A 25739-nucleotide genomic window follows, 5' to 3' on the forward strand; every position below is an offset into this window, starting at 1 on the left:
CCCCTTTGTGTGTTACAGGAGCTTAACATCTGCTTTGCACAGCATAATCCTACGAAGATGAATGCAATATTCTACTCCCCCTTTTACATAAACAAAAATGAAAATAGACTCCAGAGTTTCAGAGTTAAAAATAAGTCGCTTAGATGAAGAAACATCGTAGTTTTATTTTATGATATTACATACTAGCTAAACTCCTCAGAGATTTTACTGCACTCCAGAAAACACAGAAATGCCAGGGCAGTGTCATTTGCAACCTTCTGATGACTGTAACCAAATTAAAATACTTAAAGGCCAATTGAGACATATCAGCTGTTTAAAAAGTGCTATTCTCTAGGAGAAACCCCACTGAGAATTAAATGTGTAACAGGAAGTTTACAGTACTAGTTACACTTTTCAAACTATTATGCTTAAGGGAGAGGTTCCATTTACTTCCCAAAGTATCAGTAGACTTTTAGTATTGAGACAGTCATTAGAAATAGCCGTCTGTAACAGTTAATTTTTTCAGTGCAAAATATCCAGACAAGAGCTTATTCCAGCACAAAGGGGACCTTGCAACTGCAGCACCAACTTTGAGACTCATCAGACAAAGGTGCTGTTCACAGCCTGGGGTTTATTTTGTTTTAAAGAAGCAAACAGCATAGAAGGTAGGAAGGCAGGGCGTGTCACTTTCAAGGCCAAAAGCAGTGAATTTATGTTACACCAGATAATCCACAGTAATTGCTTACACACATGACTCTGTCCCATAGTAACTGAGGTTGCTCCTCTCTCAGTGAGAGAAGGCTGAGCCATTACACACTGTGAAGTGGAAGCAGATGTTGACAGGAATACACACACATACACAGGTTTATATATGCATGTGCCCAGAGATTATCATTTCTTCATAGATTTTATCATCAATGGAGGTCACAATATTCCCCAAAACTGCTCACAACCTACTATTGATTATAAATTATGTATAATTCTGCAAAGTTAAAAGGCATTTGTTTGGAGGTTTGCCTGTTTGTTTTTAATCAAGAGTTTTGGTAGTGGATTTTTAAAGGGGGTGTAAACTGTCAAAATATCAGTCTATGGTATCATACCGAATTGGGCATGTTCTCAACTTGAAACATGGTGAGACCCCTGTATAAGATGCTTCTGTTGCCATCTCTGCAAAGAGCACACCGGGATAGAGTAGAACAGTATATGCTGTGTGAGGAATTTGAGAGCACGACTAAGGCAGAAAGAGCATAAGCCCAAGCCAGGGACTGGCAGGGACCAAGACCAGGGAAGAAGCCAACAAGGCTGGCTGTCAGAACCCATCTGTGGCTTCATTTCCACGTAAATCACTTCATGAAGAGTCAGAAGTGCAGACACCACATTCCTGGGCCTAAAAAAGTCCAAGTCGCTCTGCCCACACCCCTACTCTGTGCAGGCTGCAAATGGCCAGTCTGACCACTGGTACCTTCTGACAGATTCAAGCCAGGCTGTTGCTCCCAACGAGGGCAGCTCAGCCTGATCAGCTACAGCAGCCCAAGCCCAGAGCCCAGGCACTGAGCTGCTCATGGCATGGGGAAGCAGCAGCTGTCGGGGCAGCACATCCCTTCTAACCAGCACTGCCTCTCTTTTTGACAGAAGGCCATGGGGAAGGGCACCAGTGGGATATGAGGGCTGACATGCCCCTGGGCTGTCACATCGACTATAATGACCTACATCTCCTCTTCTCTACCGTTCTTCCCTCTGGCCTCCTGCAGTATCAATGCTGTTCTGTTCCTCTCCACATGGTGCAATTAGGAAGCGAGATCACCCTGCTATATACTAATGGCTCAACACACTTATTTTCCAATCTTAGATTGGCAGGGGACAGGAACTTTTCTTTCTTTAAATTGTTAGGCATCAAATACATTGACACGTATAATGCTAAGAGCAAGACAACTCTTCTGCTATAACTGACACAGTAAAATTTATGTATCACAGTAAAATTTATGTATCACACCATCCACTCCAGGAATTAGAGGTTTACCAGAAACAGAAAGGCAGAAGTATGGGTCTAAATTAATTAAAATTAGTAAAATTCATATTAAAGGGACTGTTTGCAGTGGGCTATCATCCCAAATGTAACATGTAAAGCATGGAGACATTCCTGCACAGAAAGTCTGTTTCATTCTGTTCACACTTCAGTCAAGGTGAGCAAGTTTCATAGAAAAATACTCCAATCTCCCACCTTGCAAACTCAGTCTGTTCTGACTTTTGCAGATGTCTAAACCCTTGTCTTTGCCTTAATTTGAACAATAAAGCCATCCCATCAATCACTGAAGTTTACTGAAGAATGAAGGACAATACAGAGCAGTATTGAATTTGCCTTTGTTCAATCCCAGTTCTCTCCCAAGGCAAGAGTCCATCACATCTTCCTTCAGCTTGTTCACACACTATTTACTAGTAAGAATGAAGACAGCCCATCCTATCACCAGTACAAACCTGGTAAAAGCCAAGGCATATTCTCAAGCAGTAGCCAAAAGCTGAAGTCTGAGAACTGAAAATTCTGGTGACAGGTTTTACCTGTGGTTATTTTCATTGCTTTGCTTTGGAACAAAGTTACTTTTTAAAAACTTAGCCTGCCAGCAGCGCAAACTTTTGCCCAAAAGGGGAGTAGTTTGCCCAACAGATCTAAAGTTTGTGTCATTAATACCTTAATATGCTAATAAAATACATGAGTTGTTTAAGGTGAGTGTTTAAGGCCAGGTGCTTCATCTACTTCCTTTCCAAACAGAACAAGGAAAGTGCATACATCACATTAAAAAAATTAATTAAACTTAAAAAACCAAAACAACACAAAACCAAACCAAAAATCCCAAAGAAATTGAAAAATACAGACTACAGCTGCCATCAGTTAAATTCTCTATTATTCTTAGAGCTGACAGCTTTCAATGTGACTCACACAGATACTATAACTTTAGTGCTAAGAACCATCCAAATACAGCATAACAGCTAGTGAATTCTTGGGGTTTGATTTGTTGTTCATTTGTTTTTCAATAACCTTAACCACTTCCCGTGGCCTCTGATGAGTTTGCTCTTCCTGGGACATCCTGCACCCCTCCCAGCGGGTGCAGCTTTCCAAACAATTGGCATTCAACAATAGATAACACTGAAGCATTGGCAGGGCAGCCCCAGAGAATGACATACAGTTATGTAAAGCTGGGAACAAAGGCATTCACAGGGAGCCCAGGAACTGGATTTTCATATGACTGACCATCACGGAATGTGTTACAATAAATGCTGCAGGCACTCAGTTCACCTTAGTTACTGTGGTTCCTTGCAGCAACTCTACTCTTAAACGCACTAAAATACATCCTGAACTGAAAAAGAAAAGGAAACACCAAGCTGTCTTTTCAGATATTTTTATGGATCTCTTACCTGCACACTCCAAAGTGACTGAAATGGAGCTTTCTGAGCATATCATGTCAAAGTGACATGACTCCAAGTCTGGGTATTTTTCATAAATTTGATATTCTGCCTTACAGAATTCAGTGCCTTTCACTTGAAAGAACAGCCAAGAAAGTATTTTATGACTTCACCAAAGTACTTCTTTCATCTACCAGCTGAACTTTTTTTTCACCTTGACTAAATGCAGACTCCACATCTGTTTAACACTGCACTAAGGAAGTTTTTAAAAACCCCTAAAACTGTAGTAGCCTCACTGGTAAACACACTCTGTTGTGGTTTTATTTCTAAAAATTGTTTCTAATCCTAAAAAATAATTCCCTTTAGACTAAATTAACATTCTTCTGGATGCTTCTGATTGAAGTGACATGGTGAAGCCTTCTCAAGAAGAGCTTTGAAAGACTTTCATGTTGCAGGCCCCCAGTGAGTTTGAACCAGCTCATTAGCACCAGACAACAGGACAGACAGGACAGCAAAGCCCTCAGCACAGGCTGCAGTGGGTGCTAAGAGCCAGGGTGAATAGTGGGACAATCTGCTCACACAGCACTGCTCCTATGTCAATATTTCTAGCTGAGCTTGAATTATCCAGCTACTTCAGCCAACTAAAGTCATGCAACATGCCACCAAAACAACTAGAAAAAAATAAATCTATGTCCGCTGAAAACTCTGCCACTCATATATTATTCTGGGGAAAAAAAAATCAAAATTTGAAAATTTTAGGCAAACTATATTGATCTTACTGACTTCAAAAATGAAAGAAACATAAACCAGGATTGCACTTAAGGCAGAATTAGTAATGAAAGGTCACTCTTCCTACAGAAGACTTGTGAAATACACAGGGAAACAAAAACAACAAGGAGATTTTGAAGTGCATTTGTAATAATCCCCTCAATTTGGGTTCTTTATACGATTAACCTGTTCCAAATGTTAGATTGTTGTGCTTAATTATCCAGGGATTTAAATACTTCACTGAACCAGAATTCAGAACTAGAAAAACTCTGCAGCTGCTTTATGAGAAATCCTAATCTGAACTCATTTAAGGGATGATCTTCCTTCATGACAACAATTTCTCTAGTTTCCATACAAACTATGAACATGTTTTGAGGAAAGCTTTAATTCTACAAAGAGCATTTCAATTTGTTTCTCAAAATGTCTTAGATCACACCTTATATAATAGCAATTCTCTGTATGGAATGGAAGAAGGGAGAAAACCCAACAATCAGTTTCAGTACCTTCATTAGTAAATTCCCTTAACTTTATAAACGGTACCTTGGATGTAAGGTCTCGGTGGAAAATGCCTTTATAGTGAAGATAACTGATTCCCATAGCAATGTCATAGGCCAGTTTCACCCTCACTGTCCAGGGCAGGTGCTGGTTGCCATCTAGTAGCTGTTCCAGGTTACCACAATTGATGTACTGAAAAGACAAAGAAACATTTGTAATTAATTATTTAACTTAATATTTTGTCAGGAATATAAAATTCATCACTACAACAAGTGACTTGAGTTCAGTTACACATTAAAACCTTTTTTTTTTATATGGGCTTGGCAGGCACAAAGTTTGCAGATCAAGAGAAGCTGAAAATGTCTCCCTGTACCAATGTCCTCATGTTAAAGATGCAACAGCCACCACTGCTTTAACTCTGGTATTTAAATAGACCCTTCAGAAACCCCTACAATATCATATCACCCTCTCATTCCAGCTTGAGGAAAATTAGGGCAAAAACAATGCAGAGCTGACTTTCATATAGAATTAATCAACAAAGGCAAAGCCAAGTATCCAAGTGTAGGTAATGGAGCCTGATCAAGTTCCGAGTTTCCTTGAACTGAGACGGCATCAAAGAAAAATATTACAATGTGCTGCTGTAAGTTCTATTTTTTCACTGCTGCATCTATGAGTTCTAATTAGCAATATGATTCCCCCTGTGTTCAGTGCTACATCAACCCCATCAAATGGTAGCCCTCACAAAAAGGAAAGCACAATAAGGAAAAGATAAATGCTACAAGAGACAGTGAAACAAAGCAGCACCTAAATGATACTAAGTAACATAGCCCAGGTTAAGACAAGGCAACTCCAGGGCTTGAAACATCACTACAGCAGCACAGCTTATGCTTTATGTATAGATCCTTTATACCACATCAGCAGCTACGTGGTGTTTAAGCAGCTTCTTGTTCCACTCCCAGCCCCAGTCCCCCCAGGGACCAGGCAAAGAGAGTAGCTTGCTCCAGAAGGAAAACCTGGCAGCAATGCAGTGACTTCTGTCAAGGAAACCCAAGTGAAGCAGACAGGACAATTTGCTCCCAAGCCTGGCCCACGCACGTATCCCTGTGCCAGACTGCACCAACTTCACTTCTTTGTGCCACACAGGTGTCCAACTCTCTCTCAAACCACTTTCCTGTGTCATTCACTCAGACAAAACGTGGCAACATTCTCATGCTAAAAAGAAAACCCTAAATTGCAGCTCATGTTGTTTCAGAAACTTGGAACCTGCTTGTATTTTGTAGCTCTTTGTGTCTTGGAGCCCGGGACACCAGGCAACATGAGCCACACACCCTGCAGGATGGATGGATGTAGCTGATCTCCCGAGGCTGAGCTACACCAAGGAAAGAACACACACACAAGTTGGAATCTGCTGGTAGGTCTGGGCGTCACAGGTCACCTCCTCAACAGTCTGCAAGAAACAGCTTCTTCCTTACAGCTCAGGTCCACCCACTGCTCATCTCACCAGTGAATTTTGCAAACCCTTTCAGCAGATACACAGGTTCCACATCTGAGGAGGCAAAATCATCGGGGCAGAGGAGGCACAAGGCGATTTTACCTGGCACAGAGCCCACAAAGCAGCTGGGGGCTCCTGTGTGCATCCCTTGGGAGCAGGGCTCATCCCAGCCCATGCACAGCCGCACATTTCACCGGCAGCCCAGGGCATGACCCCCTTCTCTCCAGAACAACCTGCTCCTTGTGCTAGGAGCTCGTGTGCCAGTAGGGCAGAGCAGCTCTGCAACAGGTCACTCCGAGGCTATGCAATCTCCATCCTTGGAGATTTTCAAGACCAACTAGAGCTGTAGCCAACCTGGTTCAGTGTTGGAAACAATGCTGCTTTGAGCTTTTCCAGCTTTGATCTTTCTCGTTTCTTTTATCTGAACCCCTAAGGGAACTAGATGACCTTATAGAGCAAGCAAGGAAAAAAAACCAAAAAACCCCAAAACCCAGGCTCAATAAAATTAGGATTTTTTTTTTCAACATAAGTTGCTATCATGCTTAAGGAAAAAACAGCAACTAAGATTTCTACAGTAACATGTTATATATTCCCAGCCTGCTTGAACCAGTGCAAACAACACTTCTCATCCAGTCATGTTCAAATTGGAACAATACTGATCAACCTGGCACAGAAAGCACCAAAGCACCTGGTTGAATAACTCAATTATAAAATGACACTTAGCAATTATCCCAAACCACTTCACCTTTCTGACAGGCCAGTAACAGACCATCCACATAAAGCACTGCCACACTCGAGTTCATTGGAAAGACAATGCAAGGGGGGAGGGAATCACTGACCCAGCTTCCATTTTCTGTTCTCTGAACTGTGCCATTCCATGACACAAATTGCTCCAGAAATGCTAATAAACAAGCAGCCCCTAGGAGTATTGACACACACAATGAAATGGGACAATAGCTGGCTACTATATCGAGCATGCTCTTGCTTTCCTTTTCAACACAGCAGCCTACTGATTTGATCCATTGTTGCCATATTAGTTAAGTGCATCCAATATATACATTCCTGCAGCACTCTTCCAGTCCAGTCAAACAGGCTTGCTGGGTCATTCACCCATCTTAACTGCAAGGACTAGATTCTAGCATGGGTGGGTGACAGCTGACACACACATTGCACACAGCATCCACAAAAGAGACAGTCAAACCTGTTTCCAGCATATCTCCAAAAACCCACCAGGCCTCCTTGCCACCCAGCAAGTGCACAGCCCTCATTTATCAGAGATGCGAGTTCTGCCTTTGGCTCTAATTTCTATGCCTATGAAGCACATGAGGAAAACCATCAAGTGAACAACTGAACTAAGATTTTCCTAGACATCTTAAGGCTTTAGTTAAGCTCAGGTTTTAGCTGGCCAGCAGGTAATATTTGCATGTAGAATTGTTCCTAAGGCAAGCACTGCACAGTGCTCCCTCAGCGTCATGTAAGTAATCCAATTCTTCCAGTCATTCAGGCTGATAATGCAAACAGCCAGCCCGATGGCCTATTTTTTTCAGAGGACTTCAACAATGCCTTTTCAGGACAGACACAAAACTATGTACATTACTTCCTAATTGACAGTGCAACTGAAAGAGAAAAATACTTGTTCTCCATCTCTTACTGGCACAAATCAGCTCTGTGTGGTAAGAAGGACAGAAAATCCACCTCTCCCAAAGAGAACACTGGATTTTATTCTGTCCCTGACACAGTACTGGTACAGTAAGGCTACAGCACACACATTATCTCAAAACATTATTCTACTACTACAACAACAACAACAACAGCCATCACATAAGTCTACAAGCAATTGGAACAGAGATCTGACTGAGCTATGACAATGAAAGCAAAGGGCACTACGTTTCTTAGAGACATCACAGCTAAATAGAGCAGTGTTCAGACCTTTTCAAGCCCTGTATCATCAGGTTGCAGTGAAACAGCTACCCATTATTCCTCATGCTACTTTTCTGTCATGTAACTAGACACCAAAAGCCAGCTTATCTGGTTGCCAGTCTGACAGCAACAGCTATAGGTTGTTTAGTTTTGCATTTACTACAACTTAACACAGCAAGATGAACACTGGTTTAAAAGACCTTGGCATCTTAGTCCACAAAAACATCCTTTTAAAAATCCAATGTAAGAGCTTATACTTTTGTTGTGAAAACAAAAGTTCAGCTAAACTGCACTTCTGGTACCTCTCCTAAATATGAAGAAAGAGGGCAGTAGCTCCTTTGAAGGACAAGTTACTCAGAAGCTCAGCCAAGCACAGATGATTGCTGGATCAAAGAACCTTGAAGAGGTTTCTGATGTTATCGTTTACTGCTACGAAATGCAGAAGCAGCAGTGTACAACTTATCCCTGTACCACAGTCATGCTACTTTAACCTAAAATCAGCATCATAGGACAGCTGCCGTGTAACACAATTGCAGTCACATTATCAGACTCAAGCACATGAAATGAAGAAATTCAGCACATAACGGTACTTAAGCACAGCCTTACATGCTTCATTTCAAGAGACTAATAATGAACTTCAGCTGTCAGATAATACCCAACTTCAGCTGTCAGATATTACTTCAAAAATCAAAACAGAAGCTTAAACATTAATATGAGAACTAGAAGCTTTTAAAGAAAAGGCACATCAGATTCATACAGTTCAATTCTAACAGTTATTTCTCAAAAACAAAAACTCCAAATACTGCCAAGTCTGAGCGAGGAGACTGATGGGAATTGCAAAGAATTTTCAGTGCTATTTTGAAAACCAATCCTGTTTCAGTGTGTAGGTCTGATATAAATAAGCCAACAGATAGTACACAGGAAAGCCAGAAAAAATATTGGCCTGCTATTTAGATGACTTTAAATGTCACTGGCTGTCATTTGAAAAGCAACAAATAACCACAAGACTCTCCTGTACCGTTGGCCAAATGTTGCCAAAGACAAGGCATTAAGTGGTTAAGAAAAGTAGGTGTGGAGAGTTCATTTAAGGTGACAAACCAAAGGAGGCAAGTAAAGAGTAAGAGCTCCAGGGATCTAGAACACAAGACAAACATTGAGATAGCAACAGATTAATATACTGCTAAAACACATTGAAGAAACAGGTAGAGATGCAGGAGAACAGAGAAACTAGAATTGTGGCAGTAGCGCCTTCTGCATGGAGAAGGAAGAGAGACATCAGAGCAAAACCCAGAATAAGTAGAAATACTCTGGAAAGCAAAATAAAGTATTGCAGACATGATTAACAAAAGCATGCAAGAGTGTCAAAACAGACAGAGCTTGCACACTTGTATCATTTCTAATGCTGGAAGTAAGAAGGTAACTCATGCCTAATAGAAGGAAGTAGAGAGCTTTTCATTAAGCTTTCTGCAGAAGTTTAAAACCAGTTTTAGACCACCTGTCTCAAAGAAGACACAACCACAACGTGGAAGACACGTTCTCCCACATTTAACAGTCATCTGTCACACGCTGCAGTCTCTAAGTGACTGCTCTGAAGGCTTCTGGCTAAGGTACCCTTCTGACACAACTGGCATAATCAGCTACTGGAAGTTTTGTCCTTTCCCCAAACAGTTTTCAATACCTTCAGCTGTGCAGAACTGGAAAAGAAAGACAGGATCACTATGTCCAAAACTACATTATGAGAATACAAGCTGATACAGTGAGATTGACGATGAGATTAAATTGACATTTTTTAAAATCTGAAGTTGGTTCCCAGACCTCCACTTGTTAAAAAACCCACAATTTAAAAATCTACAAAACCATTTGACCCAAGTAACCTTCCATTTCCATTGATTGTTTTAAACAAAATAAATTAATCATTGAAACAGAACAAGTTGGATATTGAATTTGGGGTGGGTGAGTATATTTGTGCTCAGCAGGTCAACTAACGTTGCCACGGAGAAACACACAAATACTGAAAGAGAACACAGGTGAAGCAAACACATTTCAGAACAAAGATCAAACTTTTTAATGAGGGATCACAAGGGCACAAGTGGCTTGGAAAAACCACTTAATTGAAAGAACAGAAGCAAAGCCAAAAGTCTTCATCTGAAGGCTCCTCAGTTCCTGAAAACTGAAGGAAAAGAATCTGTAACCCAAAATCAATTTTTCATCTGCTTTTCTACCAATACAAACAATCTTGTTGTTTAATAAAATATTATGTACTTTTTTAAAATGTGTTAACCGTTACAGGATTAAAATAAATTTAAGTGCCAGTTATTCACAGAGGAAAGGGTCAGCTTTGTCAACTGCCATAGCCTGGTCACTCTTCAGATCTCAGAACCAAAAGCCAAGAAATGCAATAGATCTACCTCTGTTTTCTCTTCTGTGTCAGTCGTGGCATTGATTAATTCATTAGCTCCTCCTTCTGAAAAGGCATGTACAGGCATGGCTTCTTTTATAAGGGCAAACAAGAATTAACATGCACAAACTCAGGAAGGAGCTGTAATGAAAACCATTTGTTGCATTCCAAACATTCAAGCGTTGGCATGGAAAAGAATTCAGCAAGATTTGTCTTCCTCTAATTCTCTAATTCCAACAGCTCTTATGGTCAGTGTGCTGAATTTAGCCCTTTTCTGTCATTCCATTCAATCAAAATGTAACGTTCACTTGGCTGCTTGCTGCTATAAACAAATTCTTGTTGGTAAGTCTTCAGCAGAGGCACATGGCAACAATGCACTGCTGCAACCCACATGGATGAAGGCAGTTTTATGGACGCTCACTCATACTCAGGTCTGAAATACTGCAGGAAATCAGCTTATTTTGTTGGAACCGGAAAACACTCCCAGTATATCTATACAAACTGACCTTGATAACCATTTTTCCTGTAATTATATTAGTAGAAAAAAACCAGAAAGCAAAGAAAGCCTAACAAAAAACCCTGCATTTATAATCTGAAGTCACAACCATTTGGATTCTAAGTGGAGCCCAGTCTCAGTGCAGATAAGAATCTGGAATATGGCATAAATTAGCACACAGGCATAGAAGAGAAAGTACCTTGTTGCTGACACAAGCAAGAGAAACAGCCTCTACAATAACACTTCTGTTAAGAGCAGAAGGCTCTATCCACACTGACAGCATTTCAAACATACCAGACTCAGTTCTGCTGAGAAGCTGCAATTCCTAACAAGGAGCTTCTCATTTAAATAAGGTCTTTCTCACCTTCCCCACATAAATAACAGCAGCAGCAGCCCACAGATTGTATGCCTGCAAGATGGCAGAAAAATAACCCCTTTGCTTCACTTTTCGAAGTCTGTGAAACAGGTACAAGGATCTACTGAGAGCAAAACTTAGAGCACATGAAGGCCTCTCATAGTACAAACTTTAAATTCTGCACAAGGAATACTCTATTTGAGCTGTTTCAGACTACTTTTCCAAACCTCAACACTCCCACGTCCACTCAACACATCCACTTATATTTGAGGGTGCTCAAACACTTTATTGCCAATTATAGAAGGCACCAAGATCCTTTATTAGTACTGGTGTGCAAAAGCAAATATTAAAGGAATTTTCTTGTACAACTCAGTTTCTGAATGTTTTGGATGGCTGATAAGTAAAGCAAAATGAGGAGTGAAACTACAAAACACTTGTTAATTCAAGAGTATGTTTCCTGGGATCCAGACTGCAAAGGGGGGAAATAAGAGAAAGCACTACATACAAACTGAATTTACTGAAAATATGTGAGAAAAAAATTCCAAGGCAAAAAGTGGCCAGCATCACAGTACCTAACTGGACTGCCTCTCTTCATATACAGAAGTAACAGGAAAATCTAGTGCTCAAGACAGTGTTCAGCTCTCCTCCTCTCTCTCTCCCCCATACCATGGCAGCTGAGAAGTTTACATCTCCTCACTCTAGTTAACATAGCCACCAATAAAAGAAATCACAGGTGGAAATTCAAAAATGCTTTTCTTCTTTGCTTGAGGCAATGGCAAATGGTCCAGTTGGCTTACAGTGAGTGTCAAAACAGAGATATTAAAAACCCCTCCCCAAAAACACCCACACAACCCACACACAGAGCACCCACCCACATGTGTGTGCCTCACACATGGGCAGAAGGGGACAAGGAATGACACAATGGAACTTGCTGTTTTCAGTTGAACATTTATCTGCCTCTTATCTTTCTTCTATCCTTGAGACATTCTAAAAAGGAGGAAGAGGTTAGCACCAGCAAGATATTTAGCAAGGCTTCCTCAGAACACAAAATATTTAGATGCACCTATCTCAAATAAAATAATGAATAAAAGTTTCTTGTGGACTATTACAGGCTCTGAAGTGATAAAACAAGTCAATCATCCTCTTGTGAGAGAGGAGGGGGAAATAATTAAAGCCAAGGTGTAGCCTGTGGAGCCAAGATTTAACTTTTAAAAATAGAGGAGAGGAAGGGAGAAAAGCTCAGAAGTTCTCACTGAAATAACTGGTGGCTCATCACTTCTCATCTAGCACCTGCATGCATAATATAGACTGTGCACCTCAAGTTAGACTTTTAGTTTAAAAATCTTGGCTTCTGCCTTTACATGAGGACTTCTTTAGTGTCTCTGATTATAGCTCTTTTTACATCTGAGCTTTCTTTCTGTGAGAACCCACCCTTCTCGCCTAACCACACAGTGCAGATGCATCTAAGCAGCTTCCCCCTGCCTGCAGCACAATGCAGGGCTCACACAGCTTTCACTGCTTCTCTGCTTTTGGTAAAAGCACAGCCTTGGTCTGCAGAGTTGTCTCCGAGTGTTTAATCTACCTGGTCACCACCAGCCCACAGCAGGTTTTTCCTTTAACTGATCTGCCAGCTTCCCTCCTCAGAGAGTGCCTGTCATGCCAGCTTGTGTCCTCCAGAAGAATGGTTTTGTCAGCTTTTTGCTTCCTGTAACTGAGCTTTTTACTGCAACTTTTTGAGAATCAATTCCACCTTTCTTTCCTCAGAATAATTCTCATGACCAGGTAGAGCAACATGAATTTCCTTTCAAAATGAAGGCCCCTGCATTCTGCATGGCCAGGTACAAATTACCCAAACAGATTTCAAAAAATTCTATTAAGAGTTTTTCTGGAAACCCAGGTCTTTGATCACTGCAATCAGACAAGATGGTCAGCTTTCATTAATTTAAAAAAAAAAAGTAAGCAAGCACCAGATGTAGGGGAAAAATATTTGAAATATCACCTAACTTAAATAAAGTCCTTTACATGCTTTCCAAAAACCTCACTTTTGATATTTAAGCACTCAAAACTGCAAAGCTACAAATCAGAGAGACTTAGCTGAACCTCCTGTGGAGACCTGTATCATTTTTGCTGGAGAAAGAACCGAAGGGTCAAGCACACCACATATGCCACAACATGAAGCTGCAAGAGTATGAACTGGAGGTGGAATTTCAGTCTGAACACTAAATTTCCTGCCTCCTGTCATTGAAAGCCAGACCCCCTTGTGTGATTTTAAATGGATTTTTTTTTGTATGTGCAGCACATCAAGCTCTGTTTGGGACTGAAGTCTTCTTTCTTTTTAAAAAATCCACAAAAATATCAGGTTCCCAGGGAAGTCATATAGGAGTAAAGAATATGTACTTTGTCTAAACCTCTGTGAAATAACTTCACTGTGTTAGACACATTGCTTTTTTTGTTACAAAATAATACATGAAGCCTTAAAGTTACAACATAAGACTTACGGTGGGACACTTTCTAAAAACCACGGCCATCCCCCTCCGTTTTCTGCAAACTTTTAAAACTCTACTTACTTTAAACAGTCTAATTTACTTATTACATGTACCATATTCAGATTTGATTTTGCATCCACTGATGTATTCAGATGTCAGGTTAATCCCTATTTTTAATCAGCCTGACTCAGATCTCAGCACAGGGTACACATGGGTACCAGAGCCTGCAACTCTTCAGCTGGTTGAACAAGCTCAGTGCAAGTGTCTACAGAATCATTTCAACAAAAATGAAATCTTTAGCTGATAAAACAGATGAGGGTGTTCAGATTCTTTTGACCTTCACTCAGCTTTCTCAGAGTTGATAACCTATACTGAACCATCACTGAAAACAGAATTTTAACTTTTATTGCTTTCTCATGCACTCTTTAAAAAATATAGTTAGGGTAGACATTGCCCCCCACTAAGCCAGTACAGCTGGTTTGTCCAGCACTCTCCAGTGAATCAGGACATGGCTGCTTCTAGAGGCACCTGTGCTTCTTGACAGCACCAAGGGACCAGCAATGGGCCTCTTCAGTTTTGCAAACTGCTGTGTGTCTTTCATATGGGGATGTCTCAGGTTGAAGAGAGACGTGCTGTACTGCTCTGAAGAGAATAAAACCAGAAGAAAAAGGACACTGCTTTGAAGATGAAAGACTACAATGCCTCGCATAGCACAGGGAAAGGATGAGGTAGAGCTGGCTGTCAAGGCACAAACTACATTTGCTGAGAGCACATTCAGCCACTTTTTATAAATTGAACTGAGAACCTAAGTGAACTGTTCCAGCAAAACTGAAACTGACAGTCCATATGCTGTGAAGAGTGCAAAAATAAGACCAAATATGGCTCAAGTGTTGACAAGTATTTTTAAAATTCTACTATGAACAACCAAGAGATGAAGGGAGGTGTCGGCACCAAACCAAGCTTATAAAAAGAATTATAACTGCATTTCAAAATGATCAAAGATACAGTAGAAATCATTTTGCAAGTGACACAGAAACAACTAAGCCCAAGATCTATATGTAGTACCAAACAAATAACTTGTCAGATACATACACAGTACTTAAGTACACATGTACTTAATAGTCACATTTATAGATATCTCTTTTTTTGTCACAATAATTAAGTAAAAGCTAAAAATTATACTTTGAAAAAAGAAATCCAAAACACATCCCAAAGCTTTTCACTTTAAAGAATCAGAACTTTTATCATTTCAAAAAGATAGTGCTAGAGACTGCTATCATCTATTGCTAGATGGTCTGTCATCTTATAAACACATTCATATTGGAATATAAACAGAAGCTTCCTAATTTTTCAGCTGTAAGAAAAGTCCCTATTGCCTATACCTTTCTCCTTTCAGTAGGTAGCTGCTGCATGCAACAACAAAGGTGATAAAACTTTTGAGTTCTTCCTAACTGAGTCCTGGTGCTCGTGTGCAATGAAGTAGAAAGCACAGGCAATAGGCTTGTCTTACTGTACAAGTTTAGTTGGTTGGGTTTTTTAACCCCAAAAGATAAATCAATATTCAGACGTGCCAGTAAGCAGGCACATGGTAACAGTTTTTTGCATCTTGTATGTTTACCTTATCACTATTTACCATAGTTTTTATTATTTTAATAAAGGATGATAGAATTAACAAGATATTTTAAAGCACCTACTAACTTGCAACAATTTTTCTGTGGCAAGATAAGTAATTTTTCTCAAGAACACAAATGTAACGGGCCATCAAGATGATCAGAAGGATGGAGCACCTCTCCTTTGAGGAAAGGCTGAGAGAATTGCGATTGTCCAGGCTGGAGAAAAAAAGGCTGACCTAATTGCAGCCTTCCAGTACCTGAAGGAAACTACAGGAAAGATGGAGAGAGACCTTTCAAAAGGCTAAGCAGGAATGCTTTTAAACTGAGAACAGGTTTAGATCTAGGATCTTAGGAAGAAATTCTTTGCCATGGGGGTGGTGAGACACTGGCATGGGTTGCTCAGAGAAGCTGTGGATGCCCCATCCCTGGAAGTGTTGGGCACCACACCGGATGGGGCTTTGAGCAACCTGGTTTATTGGAAGCTGTCTGTGTCCATGGCAGGGGAGGTTTGAACAAGATGATCTTTCAAGGTGCCTTTCAAACCAAACCATTCTGTGATTCCATGACCAGGTCTTGGCAACCAGCCCCAGCTGGCCCTAGGTGGCCCTGCTTGAGCAGGGAGGTTGGACCAGGTGACATCCAGAAGTCTCTTTCAACCTCAGCCATTCTGAGAAAAAAAATCAGTATACAGACAGCAACCAGCCCTAAGAGACTTCTCATGATCCATGCATCCTAATTTAGTGCTGGGAAAAACAGTGCCAATGAAATGGGATGATTTCTCACCTTTTACACTACAGACTAACCTAGTCTTCCTAATCCCTGAGCTATTTCCTCACGCTGTTTTAAACCCCACTTTTGCTGCCATGACCTCGCTCTTCCAGGGTCCTACAGTGATTGCTCACAGTCATTAATGGGGAGTGCAACTGCTGCTGCATCAGACACAGTCACCATTACTCTTCTCTAGAGGTCACATCCCTGGGCTCTGAGTGAATGGTTTTCTGTTGACCCTGAGGCAAGTACATGCAAGGTCTCACTCTTAATGACTCCTGTAAGGGAAAAGCTAAACAACCCAAACAACCAAATTAACACAGGAAATAACATGGATATGTGCTGGCTGGACTTCTAGTTTTACAACAAAAGCAGCAAAAAAGGCAAGTAAATAACAGCAACAGATACTTCTAGTTTTATACCACAGAGCTATTCCTGTCATCAGAGCATATACTCCTGGAACTAAATACATCCCGGTCTAAAACTCAAGTCCATTCCAGGAAAGATACAAAGAAACCACAGCTTAGCAGAGGACTCAATACCTCTGACATACTTTCAAACAGGGCTAAACTTACTCTCCTGGCGCTGGGGTTTTATACCTTTGGAGGCCCAGATTGTCTCTGCATGTTATTTTCCAGCACTAGCACAGCACCACTGAAAGGACCCTTCATTCATAAAGTGAAGCTGTAGCTCCAATTAATGCTACAAAAAGTATCTGAACCACAGAAAAAGAGGATAGAGCCAGCAAGCAGAGGTTTATTACAGCATTAATCCACAGGTCATGCTATTCATTGGCTGAGAGATCACAAGGATAAATTTAATCTGCAGAATTTTATGCATACTTTGAGTTCTTATAAAGTTGAAACCAAAGCCCTTCTGCTGTATCCTACAGCCAGGAGGCATTTAAAAATTCTGGCTGTCAGTTGCTGGAAGTCATCAGAAAGATCATTTGTCATCATTGCATGATATTTTTTTTTAAGTTACTCCAAAGTAAATGCCCTCTTTACACTGTTCTGTATTAAGACTCATTCCCCTAAAGAAAAGACATTTAGAATTAACAGATATATTCTATTTTCTGAGCTGTAAACAAATATCCAAGAGAAAGCTTGCACCATTGCTCATGTTGCTCCTCTAGAAAGTAAAACCAGTGACCAGTGCCACAAAACCATAGAATAACTTTACATACTGCCCAAGACCTTCATACATTCAAGGGAGATGCTTCATGTATGCAAATGAGACCAAACTGGAGTAGAATTACGTCCAAAATCCAAGGAGAGATAAAGGACAAAATTACCTTTAGCGTTCTCCCACCCTTCTGCTTTTTTCCTCCTCCTTTTGAGTTTTCTTTTTCCAATACTTCAGTCAGAAGGACTATATAAAGTGTCTAAGAAATATTTCCATAAGCAAGGGCAGGTAATGTACAAGCATTAGTAAGTACAAGATATCAAGGAATGCAAACTGATCTGGGAGCCTCTACTCAGTATGGCTTCATTGAACACATTAGATAGTACCTATCTAACATGAATTCAAGGACTTCCCTATATAAATCTCTGAACTGTTGGGTTTTTTGCTAGAAATTGGACAGGAGTATCCAGGAAATAAGTAATATTTTCTAACAGGATGAAAATGAAGTCCTTTAATTTCTTTTAATTTTCTACTTTGTGCTACCTTAAGCACAACAGTAATTTTCTCTTCAGTCGTTTCCAAGCTCAGACTTCACACCATACTTTGGGGTTTTTTTTTGACAAATACCACCAGAGCCAACTTATCCAGGAACTAAATGTCAGCTGTAAACAGGTAATACCTAAAGCAGGAACAATTCCTTTGCTGCATGAAATATTTGCAGAATGACTGCTAATAGGAACTACAGTTCCAAAGACACCAAGTTCTCCAGAGCTCACAGCCTACTGCCAGCACCAAAGCTGAGCTAAATATTTGTAGTGCTACATGAGCAAAACTAAAGTTACTCAAACAGTATGAATCACACTGGAGGAACAAAAATAAGGATTAGAGAGTCTTACAGGAGATGAGGCAAGGAGGGAGCAGGGAAGGAATGGTATTTCAGGCCTTTTTAAAACTTTCACAAGCGTGCAATTGCCATCTGGAAGGAAATGTATGACTACATACATTTACAACCACTATATACTACTACAATTTTAGCTGTAGCATAGAGCTTCAGAAGAAGAGAACTAAGTGATGTCTGTCTGGTTTTCTCCACTCTAGAGTCAAAGGCCCTCTACAGAAAGATAACCAAGAACTGAGGGGAGGAAAAAAGAAAGAAGAATGAAATACCTTTAATTATTTACTCTGCTTGTGAAAGCTGTATGTCAGAAGAACCTTCCCACTTTAAGAACTTACCTTCTAGCCCTTGTGTAAAAGCGCAACTCAGCACAATTGAAACAATTCTGAATTTTTTAAGCTTTCAATATTTTTTCTTTCTAGTTAATGCTATCTCCAAAAGTAAAAAAGAAAAAATGCTAAAAAAGGAAGGTCTCCAAAAATCTGAAACTCCACTAATTGCATTTATTGTTTACTTAAATTATTGCTGTTGAGAAGGAAAGCAAAGAAGATAAGTTCTCAGTTATCACCAAAGAACTTACTGAAAAAAACCCTCTCTCTTCAAAGGACATTGGCATTTTCATTACAGGGGGTTTAGCACTTTTCCCACTGAAAACATGAAACAGCACCAAAAAACCATGGTGCTTCTGATTCCACTCCAGCTATCTGGTGTGGTGTCACGTGTTCCATGAGTCTGACTCTGCAAGTCACCAGCAAGGATCAAATGTAAAAGACTTCAGGAGAGCATCTCGGGCAGCTCCCAGCTCACACACTGCTGGCTGAAACAATACTGTCCTACCCCTCCATCACCTGCCTAGCACACTGCAACAGCCCTGCTCTCTGCCTGAGAAAGTTCCAGTGCATGTCAGATCCCACGCTGAGCAATCACATTGTGGCAGCAATGCATTTGCACACATTTTTACTATCATTCAGTATGAATTAATAGTCATAAAACTTCTGTTGCAACAATTGACTATTGTCCCTGAAGCACTGCAATTTCAAGGTATCCCAATCAACACACAATAACTTTCCATTCTTATCATCTATACACACAACTGCCAAGGCTTTCATTTCCTTCCAGAAAGAATTATCAAGCTGTACGACTTATTCTGTGCATATATAAATATACATCTAATTATAACAAGATTTTAGCCTGACCCGTCTCTTAGAAATTCAGATAAACCTGTTTAACTGAGTTCAACAAACAATTCAAGATCTGCAAGAAGGTATTAAGTGGTTTTTATATGCTAGACTTTATGCTGTTATCTGTTTCAGTATAATAGCACAGACCTATAAAACCTACAACAAACAAATTTGCTTGTCTTCCATCTAAAATGGATGTTTGCTCACGCAGCCATTCCATGGTAGATGTGTATGGGATAAAATCACACACAATTGCTATTGAGCCATTCCCCACTGGCTCGGGCTGCATGTCCCCTGAGCACACACTGTCTGTCTGCCTCTGAATGCTCTGCAGCATCCCATGCTGACACCAGACACTCTGCTACTCTGCAAGTTTCTCCAGACTTAGGATACTGCTGTGTGCCAGGAAATGGAAGTGAAGAGAGTTGTCAGATTAGGAAAGTGGCTGGAAAACACAGAGAGGCCTGAGGGAAAGGCTGAAATTAGTTTGGAGAGGCATGCGAGTACAGCAGGAAGCACTGCAGATGCCTGTAGCTGAAGAAACAAATCAGCAGCTTCAGATTAGAGCTGAATGCTGAGAAAGGAATACCCAGTTTCTGGGTTTAGAGAAAACAAGCATGGCAAATCTGAGCTCATGAGCTCAACGTCAGGGAGGCAGTCTAATGCCTGCCAGCTCATTTGGGTGATACACCTATTAAAGCATTTACTTTGCTTGCCTTAAATGTTTCTTAACTTAGTGCTTGCAGGGATAGAGGTCCTTGGCAGCCTAAGCTGCTCTGTCAATCTAAGGATATTGAATTACTTCAGAAGAGGCATATACCATAGCTTCTGGCTTGAGAACTTAAAAAAAAAAATATTGGATTATCAAAACTGATAAGACTGTGGATTCAGAACAAGGCCAAAGTCTTAGTGCAGTCTATAATTAAACAATTCCATTCTTATTTTGAAAAAAGAAGAAACCAAAACAAACAGAAACTGCCTCTTGCTCAAGAGTTTTAAAAACAAAAACCACTTGAGAGAGGAAAATTAAATCAACACAAAATGCTGCCAAAAGGGAAAATCCCAAGGCATACATAGGATCAACACCTTCCTCAGGCAAAAACCTGCTCTGCATGATCCACTCCTGTGTTTAGGCCTCCTGTGTCTGTAAATATGCAAGAAAAGAAATCTGTAATGCTTCAAACTCTGCCTTCCAATAACAAAGTGCTGCATATTCCTAATGCAGCCCCTTAACAGGCTTACAAAATCCTCAGTGCTCTTCTAACACCATTTGAGGTTGCCTTGCCTTTTAATAGCACAAGTTGTCTAAATCCAGTCACCAAACATTTGGCAAAAGTTCTCAACTTCTTCTGTTATGGAAACATACACATATATAAAATAAACATGATTTCCCATCATGCTGCCCTCAGACATAAGCTCTAAGTGATGCTGTATCCCTCATACATAGGCACATCATCAACTGTACTCTCAAAACACAAGAAGGGATAATTAAACTCATTACAGAACAGGTCCAGCACAGGCAATTGCCAGAGGATTCTCACTACAGTGACTCAGACCCCTATTGACCAATGGGCCTCTGAATCAACAGTTTCACCTCCAAAGAACTGAAACCTTGGCAGAAGTTCTGAGCACTTGCAGTGCCAGGCTGGTGTCAATTATGCTGAGCACTGGGAGCAAGGAGACCACCTTTGTGGACCACAACCTGAAAAAAGCCACGAGACAGTGGCCAATTTGTTTATCCTCCTGGGCTATATTTGAACTGGTGATTCACCCTGTCTTACTAATAACTCCTTCAGCTCGTCGTTTCAGCCCCCTTCTCCAACCTCCAGAAGCCTTCAGAATTCAACTATTACTCTACACACACTTGAAGATGAAAAATGCTACTACCGCTGCCAGAAAGGCAATTCCACCACTTGGAACATTTACAGTTTTTGACTTTTAAAAGCTCTATAAAATCAAAGAATAGCTATGTTACTGGGCAAAACTGTGTGTGGATTTGCTACAGCATCCATTTCTGTCATGGATTTTCCTATTGAAGGCATTAAATGCTCACCTTTGTCCACAGAAGAAAAGCAGTAATCACTAATTATACTTTTATAATATGTCACTAAGCTTTCTGTTTCTCAAAGTGTTACAGTAAACTTCTTTTCCTTTTTGGTCTCAAGATGCTTTAGGAATCTCTTCTGTTATTCTGAATTATTACTATAAAAAGCTATTCTTTGAAGTCTTTCTTAGATTTATTTGCTTGCCAAGAACTCAAAAATAGCTGAACAAAGCAGCAGCTACAAAGTTAGCTCGCTATGAGGAAGCATCTGTGCTGTTTTCATTTTCTTGGCTTTTTGGGTGGGGAGGGTTATTTAAATGGTAAGCAACTGCTGTGAAGGAAAGGAAAAAAATAACCAAACAAAAAAACCCACATTGAGCAAAATCTTCCAAGTTTTAGTACAATAAAGTATTATGAAGCTCCACCTCTTCTACGATAATGTTTAGTGAGCGGAATGGCCGAAAACCTCCCTGTTTCAATTTACCAGATAGCCAAAAGAAATCAGCAATAATGTTAGCAAAGCCTGCCTGAATAACTTGATCAGCCATCTTAGGAATGTTTCTTCTACTGAGCACAGGGAGGAGGAGAAAAAAAAAAAAAAAAACAGAAAGAATAAATCAAATAAACTGTCCCTCTCATGGCAAAGTGCTCACACTCATGCTGTATCTTGAAATTTCTGGAAGTGTCTTTACCTTTGCTCTACTAGAAATACAGACACTGAACCAGACTGCATCATTGTCACCCCAGAAGGTGAAGAAATTCACTGCCCACATATGTGCATCTTTGCCTCAGAGTGGCTTCTGTAAGTTACAGAAAGTGATGGTGACACATATCCTGCTAATTGGCATACAGCTCCTCAGTCTCCTCATTTTACGGCAGTTTTTGGCAAGCACACCATACCAGGAACCTGCTTAAACTGCTAATTAATAACAGACTTGTCTTTGGGAGGGTGGGAAAGGGTTAATCTTTTAATTGAGCAGTTCCTACAAAACTGAAGTAAATAAGAAACATTAAATTTGCAAACTGAGTTCTCTTTCAGTCTGTACTCAAACTAATTCAACAGGCAAAGCATTTTAGCAATTTTGACTCAAAACAGGCAGCACTACTCTTAACAAGAGAATACTCTCCACTTGTTTTTCTGAGCAGTACAGGGGGATTAAACAAACTACCCAATAAAGCTGGGTGGGAACTCATATGAATGGAAACTTCAGCTTCATATTTGATACCTAGATCTTGGCCAGGGTACATGGGCAATGGAGTAATTCCTTTTTATGGGACCCAGATTAAGCTGTAATATGAAAGTGGCAGGGAGTGAATACAATAACGACCCAGCTGAAACGTTATTGATTCACTTGCGAAATGTACAAATGGAGTAGAAATAAGACTTAAATACAAGGCAATGTCACTGAAACAAATAATATTTATGGGCAGCTCAATGGTAATGCACATCTCTCATTTAGAACGTTATCAGTGAAGTCTTATGTTCTTACTGTGATTTTTTTTTTTCCACCTTAATAAGTGAGGAGAAAAGACATACAAGGGCCATAAGTGGAGTTCTGAGGACTGATTCTGCTGCCTTCCCTTAACACAGCAAATAGTGAGTGGTTAACTCACCAGTCACCACAGAAGAACCTTCACTCAAGGTGAATGGCAATAGCAGAATCTGCCCTGAGAACTGAGTATTTCATATTCAGTATGTATATCATGAAATAGTCTTACCTCAGTAAGAGCGTGCAGCTGTCCTTTATGCACACAGACACCCATAAACCTACAAGAAACAAGAAAAGAAAAGTGGTTTGGGCTTTTTTCCCCCCCTCTTTTTTGTTCTTTAAAAAACTAATATAGGATACATCTAAAAAAGGAGGAAAGATAAAAAATTCAGCCTCACAGACACTGCATACCTCACCACTGATTACTTAAACATCTCAGCACAAAAAATCATGTATCTACACTACAATATAATTTGAATTAGCAGCTCCAAGAGAGCACAGGAGACAGCTCAACCTCAAAATGGAAAGTTACTAATTTGACTATAAGCGAAGGCCAGCATATAATGATTTATGCAGAAAGGAACAGTCTCAAAGTCCTATTTTAAGGAAGTTTAAGCCAAGTAATCCACTGTTGGTCTGCATAAACAGAAAATTACTTCCCTTTGCATTTTGCTGTTTAAGCATAAAGATGTTTCTTCCTATCCCATTCTTAATGACTCAGGAACATGAGGGCACATATGCAGTGTATACTTCCCCTCCCCAACTCCTCTTTCCAACACTTGGATAGAAATTTCAATAGTATCCAGTATACACACATTCCACAAGTGTTACCTACACTGCACAATTTTCAGACTCCTGCTGTTAATAGCAATGATTGCCACCCTTGGTTTCTCTGGAAAGCAACAGAATGTGCCATAAACAACTGAAAGCTCATTTTTACCACCATACAAGCTGAACTGAAAAGTGACAAAATGTAAATTAATGCTACCAGTAAACATTTCCTGTAAGAAAGTTCAGTAAAGCTGAAATTTTAAATTCTTTACAGTCTTCCCTGGATAGTTCAAGTGTTTGTTCTTTATAGATTAACTAATTCTCAGTTTTAGCATTTAGATTTTGGTCTCAGCAAGAAAAAACAAGTTGTCTGTCATTTTCATAGTGTTCATAAATTTCCATTTTGCAAGTAAGACCTAAACATGTATGATCTCATTAAATGTGACAGGAATCTTGTGGACAACAACTCAAAGGAAAAGGACCTTTTATATCCTGAAACACTTCCGAATTTAAACACAAAATGATGCAAGACATGTAGTGCTGGTTCAGCTAAGCTGCTTTTGAAGAAATGAATGATCCTCACTGTTCTGTTGTCTAACAGCTGACTGGCAAATTACAAGCAGCCAAAGAAAAATAATATAGGTAAAGTCCTTTGCATAATCTGAGCTGTGGAAATCTGTTTTTATAACCTAAGAAGCAGCAAGACTTGAATCAGAACTTCTACTGCCTGCTCTTACCTCAAACAATATTCCCTGAATATAGGAGTTTTAATTTGAGAAACACTGAAAATCCAATTCCTCTTGTTTAATGTAGAATCATAGGGCATGATGAGACCCTCAGGAGAAAGGGAAGAAACTTCTTTTAGAAGGAGCACGTACACAAAGCATTGCTCGTTCTGACTTTCACTTCATACAGCAATCAGCATATGAGCAATTTTGTAAAGAAACTGACAAATTAAGCTTCCTAAGATGAGGAAACCCAGACTTCTACAGAGCAGAAATCTATTTCTTAGTGCATTCTGAAAGTCTCCAGAGCTATCAGGCATGGTGTTAATGGCTTTACTCACAAGCAAAAATGGAAAATACACAGTTCCAATATATTAATTTCTCTATAAAACAGCTTTCCAAAGTACTATCTTCTCTATCAATTACACAAAGTTAACCTGCTATGGCAATATTTTCATTCAACAAAAACTGAGATTAAGTCATTTAAAACAATAATGTTTTCATCTGTTTTGGTCAAGGGAAGTCTCAATGGAAACATACTCGTTGCCTTTGTGAACCCATGCTTAAGGCAGCAGAGACATTGAAACAAGTTACCAAGAGTAAGAGTTTAAAAATTCTCACATGCTTAGGATTTCTGCTAAGAATCAAAACTCAAAGCTCCACATCATGATCTCATGGAAAAAAATGTGGACATAAAGATACATTTATAAACCCCACATATTTAGAAACTATTACCCAGGAAAAGAGAAACCAACTACACTGATAAAGACAGAATTAATGAGCTTGCAAGAAACATACTGAAGCCATTTAAACTTTGTGTGAATGAATCTCAGTTTTCAGGCTCTGGAAAATAGATTGATAGAACAGACCTCTAGCAATCCAAGTTCCTGGAAAACTTCTGCTTAGCTGTTTTATCAAGCAATAATAAGGCACTTGGTTAAGCCAAGAACAGCTACAAGACATTGTTGGAAAGGATTTTCACTAAAAGATAATGCACCCAGCTGCTACTGGGAAATACAATTACCAAGCAAGATTTAACATGGTTTCAATTTCTGAGATTGCCTGAGATGAGATTCCAAGCTCTGTGGATAGGAAGCTGACATGCTGCTCCAGCACAGCTGAGATTATTCCTGTTGGCTAGACACACTGTCTCCTGAGCCAAAATGTGCTTGTAGGTGAACTTCAGCAGAATGTCTTGTCAGCCAAAGGTCACACTTCCTATAAGCATTTCTAGCTGGAAGGAGCTCCAATAGGCCAATCATCCACAAAACAGGAGATCATTGGCAGATTTAAGGAAGTTTATTTTCAAGACAGTGTATCTGGCCTTATCAGCAAGCTG

The 25739-nt window shown here is 39.9% G+C and overlaps 1 protein-coding gene across 7 annotated transcripts in view; it reads right to left on the minus strand.

The window, feature by feature from the left end:
• The window catches only part of TESK2 (testis associated actin remodelling kinase 2), a 106402-nt gene that overhangs the window by 15003 nt on the left and 65660 nt on the right, over positions 1 to 25739 (minus strand). For 6 of the 7 annotated variants that reach the window (XM_064428719.1, XM_064428713.1, XM_064428718.1 and 3 more), the window contains 2 exons: positions 23134 to 23182; positions 4687 to 4833 (listed from right to left, as the gene is read on the minus strand). In XM_064428719.1, the coding sequence (XP_064284789.1) occupies positions 4687 to 4833; positions 23134 to 23182 (196 nt within the window). Of the gene's footprint in view, positions 1 to 4686; positions 4834 to 5904; positions 6003 to 23133; positions 23183 to 25739 lie in introns of those variants that run through there. The other variant, XM_064428720.1, reaches the window with a different exon arrangement.

The sequence above is a fragment of the Passer domesticus genome, chromosome 7 (assembly GCF_036417665.1).
Source record: "Passer domesticus isolate bPasDom1 chromosome 7, bPasDom1.hap1, whole genome shotgun sequence".
In the NCBI taxonomy this organism is placed as follows: domain Eukaryota; kingdom Metazoa; phylum Chordata; class Aves; order Passeriformes; family Passeridae; genus Passer; species Passer domesticus.